Here is a 17,793-nt window from a genome sequence, read left to right as displayed (position 1 = left end):
CCAACCTGGCCTGAAACACCTCCAGGAAGGGGCTATCCACAGCCTCCCTGGGGAGCCTGGTCCAGTGTCTCACCACCCTTACCGTAAAGAATTTCTTCCTAGCATCCAGTCTCAATCTACCCTCCTCAGGCTTCAATCCATTCCATTTTTTTTAAATGCATCCCACATTTTTATTTCTGCAAGCTGGAAAGCCTCCACTTCGTCTTATTCATAGAACCGGATAGAAGCATCTTCAGTGACAGGACTAGACTGATGCCACAAAAGAACCCAACACATAAACATGATCATATTGCAATGTCTGCCACAACATAACAGTGAAAATTTCACTCAGGCTATTGAAAAAAAAAAATTTATTAAGATTTTTTCCCCCCCAGGAAGGATTGGTACTACAATCAATATAACCATTTAATCAGTCAAGTATGTCTGTTATAGGCAGGCACAACATTACAAAACAGGCAAGTACAATGCCTAATTAAGCAAATACAGTCTGAATATCTATTAGTCCACTAGTTCTGAAAACAGAATTATCAAATATCCACCAGGGAAAAAAAGATGAATTATTTTAGTTTCTCTTTGGCATACTTATCAGGACAATGGATTAGTTACAAAAGTCTGCTATTGCTGCCAATGTGGTGAAGGAATTGAAAAAAAACCAAAAAGCCACCAAAACTGAACGGAAGGTTGTATGTCAGAACTCACTTTTAGGACTTGGGTGATCTGGCTAACATATTGGAAGAGGTGATAAACGGCAGTTCAGCTGCAGTGCTTCACAAGGCAGACAAGGATTACATTGTTTTAGAATGTGGTTTTGTTGAAGGTATAAAAAGGATTGGAGTAAATTTATGCACAGGACATACATATTACACACAGTTATATAAATACCCATGCTGTGGCTGGACTTTAGGAAGTTGCTTTATCAATAAGAAAGCTAGTATCAGACCTCCCAGCATCCATTTAATACACATTGCACTTTGCATCCAGTAATATGTTCATTTATGTACCTCTCTTAAAAATAGATTTAAAACAGAAGTGAAGAATAATAGCGAATCTTTCCATAAACTTCTTATTTACAGTGCAATATTCCATTATACATAAAGACTGCGTTAGAATACATCATCTTCATATAGCTTTTTGTAATAGATACAGCTTGAAGATATTAACATCTTAGTTTGGGAACAGAGAAATGACCTATAAGACTATTTAAAAACAGTTCTAGCCTTAATTTTGCTCTAGTTTGTTTCACTGAAACCATTCTTTGCCAAAGAAAAATAATAAAATCCTCCTTCTTGGGGAGGAAAAATAACAACCCATGTTTAAGCCTCCTCTGGATTCCCTTAAATCAATGAGGGACTTAGAAACCATGATTATTTTTGTGTAATTATATAGCCACTTCAAAGACTTCTGACTTTCAAATTTAGAGCATGAATGACAATTGTGACCATTACCTTTAAATTCATAATTTAACTTTCAGTTCTTTTTCAAACATAAAACAATGAAAATGAGATCATTAATCCCACATCATCTTCACACAACTGGGAAGAGCTCCTATTTCATTATTAGGGGGGGAAAATGAACATGCACACACCCCCATTCATAGAGTGAGAACATAAACTACAGCAGCACTTGTCTCAAGTTATGGTGCACATGGTTGCAATACAGGGTATTAAACAAAAGTAGAATTTCCAACATCTGTTAAAACACAAGAAAAACTTATTGTACAAAAAGTAATTCACATTCTTTGCAACGAAGGGAGGAATCAGCCGTTCAGCTTTCTGGACTCTCCAGACGGCAAACTCCTCCTTCTATGGCCACGGACTGTCCCGCCACAGCTCCAGGGGGAAGCCTTGAAATATGAGTCTGGAAAAGTCAAGAGAGTATTACTGAATGAGAAGAGAGGTAAAATTATGCAGGACACAAAGCAAGCTTTTATGTGTTGAACAATTAAGCTGTTCCATCACTGAAGTCTGAGGGCAAGCTACAAAGCAGCTTGAAAAGCTGCAAATAAACTGGGATTCTTTTTTGTTTCCCCCCCTTATTTCGTTTGCATTACTGTTTAACACATGAAGAGAAGGACCATGACAGATGTGTAGAAAAGGTAAACTGGATGACTCAGTGCACTGAAAATAGAAAAGACAAGATTATCTGGTGGGAAAGTAGAAAAGAAAAGTAACTGTGGGATTTCATGGTTTATAAGTCTGTTTTTCAGGGAGATTCAAAAAAGATTAGTAGTGCATACAGAAGCATACCTTACAGAACTTTTAGACACAATAAACTATTTGACAGAGGTAAACTAACACTTCAGAGCATAAGGTAACTGTGATGATGAGGATGCAATGAAATGTCTCTGCAAAACATACCTACTTGTCTACCTAAAAAACCCAGTGATTCCCCCTAAAACATTTATTGCCAGCTGTCAAACAGACCCAAAGAGCAACTGTTTCTGTCCACAGGCATCTTTTCCACGGAGAAGTTTTAAAAGCAGGCCTTTGAGATGGCTCTGTAACGTTTCAGCCCGAAAGTGGACATGTGTGTGTATACACCAAACTTTAGCTTTTAACTCTATTGTAGCTCAGTGACACCACAAATCCATTAAAAATCCCTAATATTCTGAGGCGCATTTTATTACTGATGAGCAAAAGCTCTTTTCTGGTCTGTTAGTTTCCCTCCAAAATGTAAGTGTCAGGTTTTGAACATGTTATTTTATAAGCTTCAATTAAAAAAACGAAGAAAAATGAGGACAAACAAGTGAAGGAGGAATTTCTGATTTTGAGCAACAGACCCAAGACATTTTTCCAGGTCTGTGAAAAATCTCTAAATGAAAAGCAATATTAACAACCACAGTAGAACATTTCTTCAGTGGAAGAATGCAGTATCTCACTAAAAAGTGACAATCTAAGCAAACCAGTGGCCCATTCTAAGACAGGCATCATTTATATGTGAGTGCTCACACAGGGATCAGTTAGAATTATTAGAATAGAATAGAATAAACCAGGTTGGAAGAGACCTTCAAGATCATCACGTCCAACCTATCACCCAACACCACCTAATCAACTAACCCAGGTAACCAAGCACCCTGTCAAGTCTCCTCCTGAACACCTCCAGTGACGGCGACTCCACCACCTCCCCGGGCAGTCCATTCCAATGGGCAATCACTCTCTCTGTGTAAAACTTCCTCCTGACCTCCAGCCTGAACTTCCCCTGGCGCAGCCTGAGACTGTGTCCTCTTGTTCTGGTGCTGGCTGCCTGGGAGAAGAGACCAACCTCTGTCTGTTTACAACCCCCCTTCAGGTAGTTGTAGAGAGCAATAAGGTCACCCCTGAGTCTCCTCCTCTCCAGGCTAAGCAGCCCCAGCTCCCTCAGTCTCTCCTCATAGGGCTTGTGCTCCAAGCCCCTCACTAACTTCGTTTCCCTTCTCTGGACTCGTTCCAGCAAGTCAACATCCTTCCTAAACTGAGGGGCCCAGAACTGGACACAGGACTCGAGGTGTGGCCTAACCAGTGCAGTGTACAGGGGCAGAATGACCTCCCTGCTCCTGCTGGCCACACTGTTCTTAATGCAGGCCAGGATGCCATTGGCCCTCCTGGCCACCTGGGCACACTGCAGGCTCATGTTCATCCTACCATCCTTAGCAGATCATTATAGCAATCCTATTAAAAAAACAAACCAGAGAGGCCCAAGAATGCTGCCAAGAACCATAAGAGCAGAAGCCTATTACTGAAATAGAAGAAATTTTAGAACCAGCATGATTATCACAAATTTGATAGTCACTTTTTTTTCCATTACAACTACAACTGACCCAATTTATGTAAATTAGCTTTCTGAGCCAAGATAAGAATGAACATTTTGCATAGGGTTGAGTCACCCCACAACCCAAAGTTAAATGCCTAATAGACTGTTATGTAATTACAGGAGTAAAATCTGAGGCTTCATTGAAACCACCTGAAATTTATAGATCCTGTTAGTTAAAAAAGGTAATATTTAAGCAGGTATTTAATAGGTATTTGAGCAAGGATAAGCAGATAGTCAATATTTATCAATACATGATCAAGTAGCTAGGTTTAAACTGCTGTTCAAAACACATTTCCTATACAAAACCTCACTTCCTATAAACGGAAAAACACACTTAAAATACCAAAGACCACAAACCACTATATAGCAGCATCTGTACACATCCATTTAGAGGAACACCCAAACCTAATATGAGAAAACCTTCCTTAAAGTCTTTGCTCACAGCCTGTTTATTTGAGTACCTTTTATGATGGAGCAAATACAGATGCTGTTTTGCACCGGCTACTGCTTATTACTGTTACCAATGGCTGCCTTATATAGAACAAAAAGGAGACAGATCTAAAGTGATAACTGTTTAAACATTTAAATGCTCATATGTTTAAAATGTTACCAAACAAGTAATGTGACAGAATAACATTGCCTTGTCAAGACAACTTCAGATGAACTCCCAAGTGAGTTCTTATAATTTTACTTCCCTTGTTTCTAGCAATAAGAACACTCTCTAGAAAATAAAGAGATCAAAGGACATTTACTATTTTTAAGTGCAACCACAGAACTTATTTGTAGGGTTTGTTACAGTTTTAGATCCCAACGTCATATTTTACATTAAGTCCAGATTTTAGGTTCGGATTTTTAAACCAGAAAAATAAAAAGCAAACAAAAAAAGAACAACGCTGGAAAGCTTTTAATTGAATTCGATTAGTCTCTCAGCTTCACACATCTGGGGGAAATTGTGCCTGGAAGAACAAAAACAGGAAAAGAACAAGTTTTACTGAATTCATTCTCCACTCAGCTTCTTGGAATCCTCTGTTTGAGGAACCCGTAGGCCAAGGAAAGGTAGATAAAGAATGACAGGGCAATCCACATCTTCAATTCCCTAAAGAGCAATTGTACTGTCCTTAGAATAATCTAATTTGATTTGCTTACCTAGAGAAAAAGGAAAGGTTGCTGAGGGCCTAGTAGGAGCAGAGGTCCTGACAGCTAAGAGACCAGTTAGTTACCACAGATCTTTCTTTGCAGCTTAAAGGAAGAACCTCATGTCCACAGATCAAGAGGTAGAAAGGTATTATATGAACTACTTAACTTTGCTTCCCACCCTTCCATAAAGCACAATCTAACCACCTTCAGACACTGATTCTTGCTCCATGTACTTGCCTCCTTTCCTCCCAACCAAACCAAAATCACCGAGCAACCAAATCCAGTGCTGTAGATACAAGGAGTATTACTCTCCCCAGTCTTTCTGATGCACAGTGGAAAGTTTGCCACAACCCTTCAAGTCCTAAACTAATAGGTCTTTCTGCCCTGCAAAAAGCATTAACTGCTAAAGGAACAATACATAATTCCATCTTTTTGTCAAGAACATTTGGTCTACTTTTCAAGTAAGACATTTTCCATATACTTCTTTTTTTTAAACAAACAAACAAACAAACAAGTTATACCAAGACTTACTTTATTTCATGTCTCCTGGGCAGATTCTGAAACAACCTTGAGACCAACTAACCTAAAAAGACTTTTTTCTTTTCAGCCTTTAAGGAGCTACTCTCCTCCCTTTATGCACATCAAAGTATTAGTTTGTCACAACATCTTCACTTTTTGTTATTTTATTAGAAGCATATACAACGTAAAATGAACTAAGCTGAAGCCAAAACATAGACAATGCTGCATGAGAAAACAGAAATGAATCAAAAGCTGCCAAGAGGACAGAGTACAACTACCAGATGGCAGCACACTCAGTTCTTAAGCAAATCTAGGGAGTACTTCATGTGTTTAGCTTTCTTATTACATACTCAGGATGTACTTTAGACTAAATGATTTCTAAAACAAACTTTTTCCATTCATTACCCTATTGAGATGAAATATAATGAAAGACTAAGGCCATCATGCACAATGAAATAGCTTTCTGCTGCCTTTTTCAGGAAAAAAGTACCACCAAAGCCATTTATTTTTCAGAAATTCAGAATCACTCAGAAGTCTACAAGCTTTCCAGCTGGGTACAGGCTGCCATCAGGAGAACAATCTGGCCCCCTGTTCTCCATTTATATTTCCTAGGCAGTAATAGCCCATTACTGGAACAGCCAACCTCTGCTGCTCTGTCTCCTGGGAAGCCCTTCCTCCAACATGGTTTGAATGTACACCTGACATACGACAGCAAAAGTTGTCCTGCAAAATTGTGGCAGCTGCTGCTATCAAAAAAAATCCTATGAACAACCTGTTTGGAGAAATCTTAAGAAAGAAATAAAAATTATTATTCTTGTGGGCAAAAGGCAGAAAGAGAGTTAAGCATATTACTATACACTATTCTTGTATCTAAAAATATTACGGTATCACAGTATAGCCAAGGTTGGAAGAGACCTCGAGGATCATTGAGTCCAACCTGTTACCACAGACCTCATGACTAGGCCATGGCACCAAGTGCCACGTCCAATCTCCTCTTGAACACCTCCAGGGATGGTGACTCCACCACCTCCCTGGGCAGCCCATTCCAATGACTAATGACTCTCTCGGTGAAGAACTTTCTCCTCACCTCGAGCCTAAACTTCCCCTGGTGCAGCTTGAGACTGTGTCCTCTTGTTCTGGTGCTGGTTGCCTGGGAGAAGAAACCAACCCCTTCCTGGCTACAACCACCTTTCAGGTAGTTGTAGAGGGCAATGAGGTCACCCCTGAGCCTCCTCTTCTCCAGGCTAAACAATCCCAGCTCCCTCAGCCTCTCCTCATAGGGCTTGTGTTCAAGGCCTCTCTCCAGCCTTGTTGCCCTTCTCTGGACACGCTCAAGTGTTTCGATGTCCTTCTTAAACTGAGGGGCCCAGAACTGGACACAGTACTCAAGGTGTGGCCTAACCAATGCAGAGTACAGGGACACAATGACCTCCCTGCTCCTGCTGGCCACACTATTCCTAATGCAGGCCAGGATGCCATTGGAAAACCCACCGAATTTTAAAGAAGTATAAAACTAGAGCATTGCAATCTCTCTAAATACATGTGTTTAGACAGTCTAAGGTCATTTGTATTTGCATACCTGCATACACAATTCCACCCTCCTTGCTCCATTCTAAAATGTCAGCCAAATATGAGGAAAGTTCCAGAGCTACTGGCTCTACTGGCTTTAGCAAGAATTCAGCCCAAACCCCTGAACTTATCACCCCATCACAAGCCGGTACTTTCCATGAAAGTCTACAAGCCAAACATTTTAACTGGCATCATAGCACCAAAGGTGCAAAATATACAAGTATATTATTTTTATCAGAGAACTAGGAGAGCTTGGAGGGTTTTTGTTGTTTGAGGGGTTTTGGTGGGTTTGCTGTTGTTGCTGCTGGATTATTTGGTTTGTTTTTTTAAGAGAGCTGTTTTCAAGTGAAAATTTGATCCCTCAGTCTCTAGACAACAGGGCAGACTTTAAAAAAAAGGTAAGTATAACAGTGACATATACTTTTCCTCTCTCATGAAGTTAAAAGACTGTCTCTGTAGTCTGAAATGAATGACTGAATTATTTGACTTAGTATTCCTCTTAACTGAAACAGGCTCAGTAAATTTTTCCACTAATTTTCAAATTAGAATTAAGAGTTCTTCCAAGACGTATACCTTCACCCAGTGAGCACTGGATAACTGCCCTTCCCCGTCAAAGGGCTTGCACAGACCTGTTCATCACAAAGTAAAACACAGAAGCCCATCATCAGACCACCATCAACGAGTCAAGTCATATGCAGTCTGTCATATGTATTGTGTTTGTCATGTACATCACTCCAGAGAGAAGTGATCTTGCTACATTTTAGTGTCAGTAAAGGTGAATAAATCTGATTATGACATCTAACATCTCAACAAGAAAAATGAACTGGAAATGGTCTCCCTGCCCAGAATGTTTCCTCATACTGAAAAAATGAAATGAACTGTCAGATACGGTTTGTTTGCATATTGCAGCCACAACATTTGCTGTTGACAGCAGTTGTTTCTGATGGATGTTTTCAAACACAGCAATATGCAACACTCTCCACTACTGTTTACCTCGTATCTTGCAAAGGAATTTGTGTTTGGTTCATTAGCAAATAGAAGAAATGGCATATATAGCTTTGCAATAACCTGCCATAGCAAAAAGCTCAGTCATTCACATTACAAAAACTAAATCTTTCTTTGGCAGACAAAGTGGCAACTGATTTGGATTACACTCAATACAACAACTAGATTTTCAGACATCTGCTCTCTAGGTCATCTAGCTGTTACAAAACCTAAAGCCTATGAAGCCGAACTACAAAGACATATTGAAAGCACTGCAACATTTACAACAACTGTAACAGTTACAGTATTTATACACACATCTTTGAGGTCGCTTCCAACCTTGGTGATTCTGTGATTATATACCAAATGTGTACATATGAAGGACCACAGTGAGCTGACAGACTATTTCAAATACCTACACATAACACAGGACAAAAACTGCACACTGTTGGCATCGAGATTTCATTGGAAAGAAAGCACTCTGACTTCAATCACTTACTGAAAACACAGTGAAGTACCACTCCACAAGCAAAACCATCCCCCCAACAACAACTACCCTCAGTCACTAAGACAATAGGAAAATTGGGATATCCAGGAAAAAATAACGACTGTGACATATGTGCCCATTATACTTTCTGCATGCAGAGAGCTATGGGCTGTGGGTGAAGAAACACTCTACAGACCCCAGGATAAAAGGGCTCCTGATTCATTATGCACTGATGCACAACACCGAATCAAAGAAAGGCTGCCTAGCAGAACCTTCAAGTGATGCAGTTGGCATGTGAACTCATGCTGCAGACATACACTACACTGTCATTTCACTCAGAATTGTTTTGGTTAGAAAAGACCTTTCAGATGATCAAGTCCAAAGATCATCTAACTACCAAGTCTGATCCCTTAACACCACATCTCTACATCTTTTCAAAGGCACCCTCAGTCAGTTTGCAGATGACACCAAGCTGGGAGAGAGTTGATCTGCTTGAAGGTAGGGAGTCTCTGTAGGGAACTCAGGTAGGGGACCTGGAGAGACTGGATCCACAGGGTAAGGCAAATAGGATGAGGTTCAACAAGGCCTGGTATGAGGTCCTGCACTTGGATCACAACAATGCCATAAACGCTCCAGGCTTTGGGGCAGAGGAGGTGGAAACTGCTCAGTGGAAAAGGACCTGGGTGTGTGGGTCAACAGTTACCTGAAGATGAGTCAGCGTGCGCCCAGGTGGCCAAAAAGAGCCAACAGCATCCTGGCCTGAATCAGCAATAGTGTATCCAGCAGAACCTGGGAAGGGATTGTCCCCCTGTACTGGGCACAGATGAGGCCACACCCCAAACACTGGACTCAATCCTGGGGCCCCCACCCCAAGAAGGACACCGAGGTGCTGGAGCAGGTCCAGAGAAGGGCAACAAAGCTGGTAAAGGGTCCAGACCACAAGTCCTGTGAGGAGTGTGAGGGAACAGGGGCTGTCCAGCCCAGAGAAAAGGAGTCTGAGAGGAGACCTTCTGGCTCTCTACAAGTCCCTGAAAAGAGGTCGGAGCACAACAAGAGCCTTAAAAAGCAGTCCCTTGAGGTCTATAGCAAGAAGCTTTTTGTTTGCTTTGGTTTTTCAGGATGCACAATTCATAGGTTAGAGTATTACGAGCCCTGAGATAACCAATGACCTTGCTTCAGCTGTACCTGGAGGGTCTCCTTTCTTGGAGTTTACTTTGGCTCACAACTGGCACTAGTGACCTGCACAGAGCTTCAGGAAGAAACTGAAAAGCTTCTTTTCCTTTGCAGTGGTCTCCACTGGGCAAGTAGACATGGAATACAAAGACAGGAAGACTATGTAACTAAGAGGAGTCAGTTCACTTGTAACCTACACACCAATCTCCTTCCCATTCTACATTTACATATAAAAATGACATTATGGGTGAATTCAAGGAGTTATTTCTCTGCCTCCTAAATTAGATGGCAGAAGGTCTCAAAGGCCTCCATGCAAACTGACACTTAAATGGCTTTATCAGATGCTACTCGAACCATTAAGACTCCAAATATTGCACATCTCCTGCAACAGTACACACAGAACATCAGAATATGGTTGTCTTCCCAATGGTGAAAACACAATTGCTCAAAAGTTCTTGGAATGTAAACTAATCAGTTCAGGAACACTGGAAGTGATTAACTGAAAGCTGCCAGAGTATCTTTAAAGAGCTCACAGTTCCAGTAAATGGCCTTCTTAGCTGATGTTATGATCAGCTGTTGGATCTATCACAGATATATTAAAAGGCTCTGGAAAGTTGTTCTGAAGAAAGTTTGGGCAGAAATCTGGAAGAGATAACTGCTTATCAAAGATCCTGAATTCATATCAAGTAATCAATGAGTCAACATCACAAGAATGAAAAGGAATAAACATACCTCCTCAGATTATAAGGATATTTCATGTCCTAGTCCTTCAATCCAGAAGTCTTAACCTTTACTGACACAGCAGTTACTGACACAAAAGGAGCTGGTTAAGCGCCGAGGAAGTTCAGATAGTGTTTACCATCCTAGTACAGATGGTATTTCCTAGCTATTCTCATGATCATGGACAGAAGCTTTCACAGCAGCCTAGAATATTTTAAGAGACTCACTTACAACTACATATAGTTGAGTGTCAGCTTATTCTACCATCATACAGGTAATTAATGCAGGAACTTGCTTCAGGTGATCTCAGAAAGTCCATTCTTCTTCCCAAAGAATAGGCCTAATGTTGAAACAATCAGTTATGTTGTTGCTTCAGGAAGGAAGTTTGAGACTGGCAACTATATCTGTCCCTTAAGCTCATCATAGCTGAGGCTCCCAGGAACAAGCCTGGGCAAGTTGCAGGAATAGGTGGTCTAGATTAGTTTCAGATGAAAAGTTTTTTTTCCTTCCAGAACTAATATGTGACAAACACTGGCACCAAGTGATTATGGAACTGCTCATGTCAAGAGGAAAGATAAGAAAGAGTACAGCTGAACCAGCTGCTTGTGGAAGTGATCTAAAGGTTCAGGGACACAAGAACCATAGGGAAGCCAATAACATATCATAGAATCATAGAACGGTTTGGGTTGGAAGTGCCACAGAGATCATCTAGCTCTAACCCTCCTGCTGTGGGTTCCACTAGACCAGGTTGCTCAAGGCCTCATCCAACCTGGCCTTGAACACCTCCAGGGAGTGGGCATCCCCAATCTCCCTGGGCAAGCTGTTCCAGTGTCTCACCATCCTCACTTTCTAATATCCAGTCTAGCAACCATGCAGGTAGTGTTTCTAATATCCAGTCTAGCAACCATGCAGGTAGTGTTTCTAATATCCAGTCTAGCAACCATGCAGGTAGTGAAGAGGATATTGCTAGTGCTAGCAGTGGTGGAGGAGCTGAAACACTTCCAGCATTGGGAGGGCTAAAGGCAAGTAATAGGACATGCAACCAGAGATGACTGTGTCAGCAATAAGGTGTGAACTTAGTTCATCTGGCAAGCCTCCACGGTATTTTTAAAGTTCAAACAAACATTGTAAACCAACGTTCAACAGGAAGCAGTGACTTTTCCAGGCAACTGCTTTTCCAAAAACAGACTGGTCACCTTTCCAAAATGTATGCTTTAAATCAAACAGCTATTAGTCACAGTGCAAAACTGTTCCACAGCTCTTGCAGGCTCAGCCATTTCATACTGGTGAGTTAGCATTCAGGCATTTTAGTTTGGAGGCAAGTGGCCGGCTGCAGAACCCAGTCTTTTCTAAACTGGGAGGGAGTAACCCCCTGTTGTAAGGCTATTTCCAAAACATGATTTGGAAAGCTCATGGTGCTAACAGTCAGAAGCACTGTCAGGTCACGATGTACAAACTGCTTCAAGCCTCCAATCCCACTTTCCTGTCCCACTGTGCTACTTAGTTGAATATGCTTCTACCTCTCCAGCATACTGCTGTGTGCATGTAAGCTTGTATCTAGTTTGTGAGCGTTGGAAGTGCCTTGTAAGAAAAAGGCCTCCTATACCTCCACAACAATGGGATCACCATTTGCTAGGTCCTATTATGAAATGTATTAACCTTCAATGCATGAAGAATCATATTAAAATTAGACAGCAGGATCCTTTTTCTCTTTAGCACATACTCCTTCATGTAATTGCGATTCTAATATTAGTCCAATTAATACCAGTATACACTTAAAAACCTTCTCACTTTCTAAACATCTTGCTATAGAAACATGTTGTCATGTTCATTAAATTGAAGCAGTCCAAGATCAGCCACTGTGACAACCCCCTGATCTAAGAATAAAAATCAAGTCCCAGATTGATGACAGAAATAAAAACTGAGGGTCTTTACCACCCTAGAACAACAAGAAAGCAAGATGTTTCCCTACAAGCTGCTGCCTGATCATTTTTCTATGGTACTCAAACAAGTGATATTTTATACTTCCATGAATTCTTATAACACTATTTGTATGGCAAGCACTCTAGATTAATTATACCAAAACAGTTATTAAAGAAAAGGATGATTTTTTTCCATTTGCAATACATTGTGTTCTATTTCAAGCCCACTTTTTCCATCTATAACTTACCCCTCGCTGTAGCAGAATAAAATCCCAGCTTTTATGAAGAAGACTTTTTTTGATCAATAGAAGTCAGCAGCAAAAGCATTTGTGGTTTTTCTCTGGAAAGCATTTGAGGCCACAGACTCAAAGGAGGAAGAAAGGGAGGGGGATTAACTCTTCAATAAAGGTCAAAAACATAATTTAAAAGTGAACCAAGAAGAGCAGCTGTGTCTGTCAGCACAATCAAGATTACCAGCTGGAGAATTTACCAGCAGTATGAAAACAATGCACACCAGATGTCAAATGTTGCAACTGTGAGTACGAAAACATCTCTGGGCATGGCACTGTCATGTTAGTACTCATTACCAGACAGATTTCATATTTAGCATTTAGTTATTAATTGGACACTACCAGGAAAAAAGCAATACTATCTCCTCAAAAACAGCTTTTTGAGTTTGTAGCGAAAGCCAAAGGCAGGTGTGCAGACTGATAATTTAACTCTGCACATTCTAATCAGCCTTATTTCGCTGTGAACACAGTATCATGACTTCTAAAGTAACTAGCAAATATCTGAACATCTGCAGCTGAGCTTGCTCTAGCTTCACTGACTTCAGTCTGAACTTTTAGCTTGATTTTGGATTCTTTCCTAACAACTCTAAAAGAAATATTAAGAAATCAAGTAAAACCACACCTTATTCCACAGATAATCAACTGCAAAGAACTCTGCATAAACCAGGAAAATGAGTGCTTCAATAACAGCTCTACCAGTACTTCCTTCACCAGTTGCTTTTTATCTTCCTTCTGCTTCTGGGGCATTCTTGTCTTTTTTGTCTGTTTTACCCCTTGAAGGTGACGGTTCCCAATGCTTCAACAATGATTCTTGCTGTTTAGAATATCTGATGTCAATTTCCTTCTGTTATTATCTCACTCACATCCTCCTTTGTATTTTTCTCTTTCAAATTAAATGCAGGGGGAAATAGAGAAAGATTAAGGGGTGGAGGGGGGGGAGAGAGAGAGAAAGATTTGGAGTTTGTACTTCTCTTCCCTTCCATTGTTGATGACATAAAACTTTCTTCCTCAACCAATCCAAAGGCAGTCATTTCTGCAGAAAGCCAACAAATCCAGGCCTTCAAATTTCTCCTTCTCTAGGCTTTAAAATTAATCCTTCTTTAAATTCTACTGTCAAAATGCTGGAAGTCTTTCTCGCTATTATCTGCTGATACAAACTTCTTGCCTCCCTCATTAGTTTAACTGTATCAGGCAAATGCCTCTGTATTGTGGCTCTTTCCCCAAGAATGCCACTTCAACCAGTTCTGAGTGTACACTTTAATACTGACAGCTGTACATTTACAAAAGTCTACAGAAATTATTACTTCCTCTCTGCCTTCAGCTTCTCCCATTTCATTCTCATTATCCACACACCCCTCCAAAATGCTCTAGTTCTTTTACATTACAAAACTTGCCTTTTCCTCCATCTAATGCTATATTCCTAAGAGTATGTGGCTCTCATCACTAGTATTTCGTGGTGAGCACTTTTCCATTGCTGAACTCAGTTTTAACATATTCTTTCTCCCATTACAGAAAAAAACCATAATTAGACCCCAAGAAACTAAAAGAATCCTAAGTGTTATTACCCAAATTGTTTACCATGGAGGCTATTCTAGAAACTACCCTTGAGGTTACAGATCCTCTCTGTTCTTCCTTGGTGTAAATGCTTTACATGAAGGAAGATATTAGAATTAGAATAAACCTTTATTAGAATTAGAATAAACCAAACCAGGTTGGAAGAGACCTTCAAGATCATCGTGTCCAACCCACAGGAAAATACCACAGGAAAATACCACACTACCCAAACCAGACAGTATAACTGAATCAAGCACTATATTAATACAATATTGTATTAATACACAACAGAAGAAATAGAAATGCTTTTGTGACACCTTATCCTGACATAATAAATGTCAGCATGGATTTGCTAGCTGCTGCAGTTGAAGAATTAGAAATGCCCATCAATAGATATATTTCACTGCTTATGCATGCATTACTTCTTCCATCTTCTTAAAGACAGAAGTTTTTTTTATAGATTTCATTATTATCATGTAACATTCTCCTTAGTTTCTGCACTGTATTACAACCTACTCTTCATGGCTTACCTTAGCTTTGCCATCCTGTGCAGACATATATCCTACACACATGCTCTCTGTTGTATGGCTCCACAGGAATTCCACTACAAAGGAAAATGCAAGAAGTCACAAAAACTGCTTTGGTTTAAAATATAAGATGTAATTTAACAAGGCTGGAATCCTGAGAAACAAATATAGCTTAAAATACAATTTGGGAAAGAACAAAAACCCCCAAACTTAAAACCAGAACCTGCTGATCAGAGCAACTGAATCTCTAAAGAAACATCTATCAAACAAAAAAAGATTCTCCAGCACTATTTGCACATAAGCACTGCACACCCAGAATGAGAATGTTACTTGAATGATAGGGAACCTCCAAGATGAGAAACACACCAGCTGTAATTACAGTTAAAAGATAGGACCAGCTTTTAAAGCAGAGGCCTGTTCTACCCATAAAGTAGAAAGAAACATAATTTACATTTTCTTGCCTTCAACTCAGACATAATCACACAGCAGTGTATAAGCCTAGAGAGCATCCAAGGATTCCTGTATGCTACTTGTGCAGTTAAATAACAAATTTTCCTTTACCTATTGGGAGCCACATATGTATGTATTTATCTCAGTTCTGTGAAAAAAATGCTGGCTATTATTGGTTATTCTGTTGATAGTGTTAGAAAAGTCTGCCAAGATGAGACCTAAAAAAATAGAGCAGGCACGAAGAACACATGGTGAAAGCAAAATAATCCTGTAAAAAAAGCAGGAGAGATGTCTGATGGAAGCAGAATAAGCAAGAAAGGTATGTAGCAAAACTAGAGCAAGACCTAGTCCCACAACCAAGCTGAATTCTATCATGAGCATATGTAATCAACCCCTTTGGAGAGAGTGTAAAAAGTAACAAAGATAAGAGTCAAAAATGGAAGATGGAGAAGAAGTGAGCCTGTTTTGATTTCACCTTTCCTATCAAAGCACTCTCAGTCTGACCCTGATCAACTTGACCTCTAGCACTAGCTATACAGTATCAGCTCTCTGGTACTCTGTACTCACAGAGTAGGATATAAAAGTTGTCTTTGTAGTGATAACAAATAAGAAAATTAATCACTGCTAACATGTACTGTTAATGTATGTTAACCCACTAAATTGTTGTTCTCAAGTTTTAAAGTGGCCTAAGTTATCAATTGTTTCAACAGTGATCTTTAATTCCCCAGTACATACACAGGTATTTTTATATCTATTCAGACACACTCCCACTCAGCTGCAACACAAAATTCAGATGAACATCACATTATCTGTACGTTTAGCTCCCATCCAGTAGAGCCTTATGAACTTCCTCACTGTATTCTGGCTGCCCTATGTGACAGCCATTTTGCTTTCTGTGCATTAAGTACATCATTTGGAAGGAGGAAAAAGAAAGAGTAGCTGATTGGAATTTAAAGTATTTCATAGAACACTCTAAAAGGCTTAAAAAATGCACCTTTGTATAAATTTGTCTTTTGGATTACAGAAGTCTTACAAGAATTATGTAAGATGCTATGAAAAGCTATTTCCAGGTATTTCTTCAGAAAAATACTTCTAAATACTGCAAAAAGCATCATTAGATGGTTTTAAAACTCTTACTCATTCCTACTCCTCATGCTCCTCTAATATGCTTGATGAAGGTCACAGTATGCTTCCATGCTTATCCTTTGAACCATTTATCCTTGCATAGCAATTAACCAAGAGTAGAAGACCAAAGTTTAGAAAAACCAAACAAGACTGAAGAAGATTCTGACAAATATGTAGATAGCATCATAAAAGAAAAATGAACTTCACTTAGATACAGGCTTTGCTCCCCCATAATAGATTCACAACTGGTACTGCCAAAGGTTGCTCAAAAGTTTTCAGACAGAGAAACATATTGAGTGGGATGTAACTGGGCTCACTGAGGCCAACCTCTGCTTAGCAGACTAAGGGTCCATTTGTCACTGAAAGCATTCATTTTTTTGGAGACAAATTTAACCTTATCTTTCAGTTTGGAGAAGCTGGGCAACACTTCAGGCCAAATACCTTCAAAATATTACTTCTTTGCCTTCTACAATTAGCTATATTCTTTCAAGGTCTAAATAATTTTTCCCTTCTACACTGTCCACCATGATTAATGTATACTGGTATGAAACATAGTTACTGTGAGCAATGGAACTACAATTAAAATCCTACTCTACACACTTATCTAAAGACATTTCACATATTTCCAACCACTCAATACATAAGTTTCTTGCAGCTTGTTTCAGTAATTAGAAAAGTAGATTAAAACAAACCACCCTGTAACAAACATGAGATTTCATAATTCTATACATTGAGCTCTCTGATGTTATGCAACATATTTTCAGTTTAAACATCAGAAAAACTAAGAATGTTTAATTACATATATTTAAATCAACATACACCACAAGGCTGGTGACACAATGGTAGGATTTAGCAGGACAAAAGCAGTAATGAATTAAAACAAAGTTGAGGTGTCATTCTAAACAACAGCCTACAGATTAAAATGAAACTATGCAATTCAAGAATTAGCAGGTAGAATAGAATAGAATAGAATAGAATAGAATAGACCAGACCAGGTTGGAAGAGACCTTCAAGATCATCGCGTCCAACCTATCATCCAACACCACCTAATCAACTAAACCATGCAACCTAACACCCTGTCAAGTCTCCTCCTGAACACCTCCAGTGATGGCGACTCCACCACCTCCCCGGGCAGCCCATTCCAGTGGGCAATCATTCTCTCTGTGTAAAACTTCCTCCTGACCTCCAGCCTGAGCCTCCCCTGGCGCAGCCTGAGACTGTGTCCTCTTGTTCTGGTGCTGGCTGCCTGGGAGAAGAGCTACAACTTGTCTTAATTTACAAAGCTAAAAGTAGGTAATCACATATGTCATGTCAGATCTTAAAAGACATGAATGCTGCTTCAAATCTGTAATGCTGCTGACAGCAACTTACGAAACACTTAGGGAAACAATAATAAAGCAGGGGATTATACAAAAGAAAAAACTTAAATTCTTGTAGCATAACATAAATATGTATTAGACAAATCCATGAGACCCAATACATAGGCACATAGCACAACCAGACATATGCCCACATCTGAGGAGCACCACAGGAAAGGAGATGGTACA

General features: G+C 39.8%; 1 protein-coding gene across 6 annotated transcripts in view; it reads right to left on the bottom strand.

Moving 5' to 3' along the window:
- Positions 1–333: 333 nt before the first annotated feature.
- TASP1 (taspase 1) overlaps positions 334–17,793 on the bottom strand; it is a 79,661-nt gene continuing 62,201 nt past the window's right edge. For 5 of the 6 annotated variants that reach the window (XM_068153145.1, XM_068153148.1, XM_068153150.1 and 2 more), the window contains 2 exons: positions 14,675–14,748; positions 334–1,857 (listed from right to left, as the gene is read on the bottom strand). In XM_068153145.1, coding sequence (XP_068009246.1) covers positions 1,765–1,857; positions 14,675–14,748 — 167 coding nt within the window. In that variant the 3' untranslated portion in view covers positions 334–1,764. Of the gene's footprint in view, positions 1,858–13,218; positions 13,474–14,674; positions 14,749–17,793 lie in introns of those variants that run through there. The other variant, XM_068153149.1, reaches the window with a different exon arrangement.

This window comes from Melanerpes formicivorus, unplaced genomic scaffold (genome assembly GCF_026170545.1).
Source record: "Melanerpes formicivorus ecotype bairdi unplaced genomic scaffold, bMelFor1.0.p_v2 SCAF_25, whole genome shotgun sequence".
NCBI classification, from domain to species: Eukaryota; Metazoa; Chordata; class Aves; order Piciformes; family Picidae; genus Melanerpes; species Melanerpes formicivorus.
Note: the sequence above shows the minus strand (reverse complement) of the source record. Positions and strands in the feature narration are given on the sequence as shown.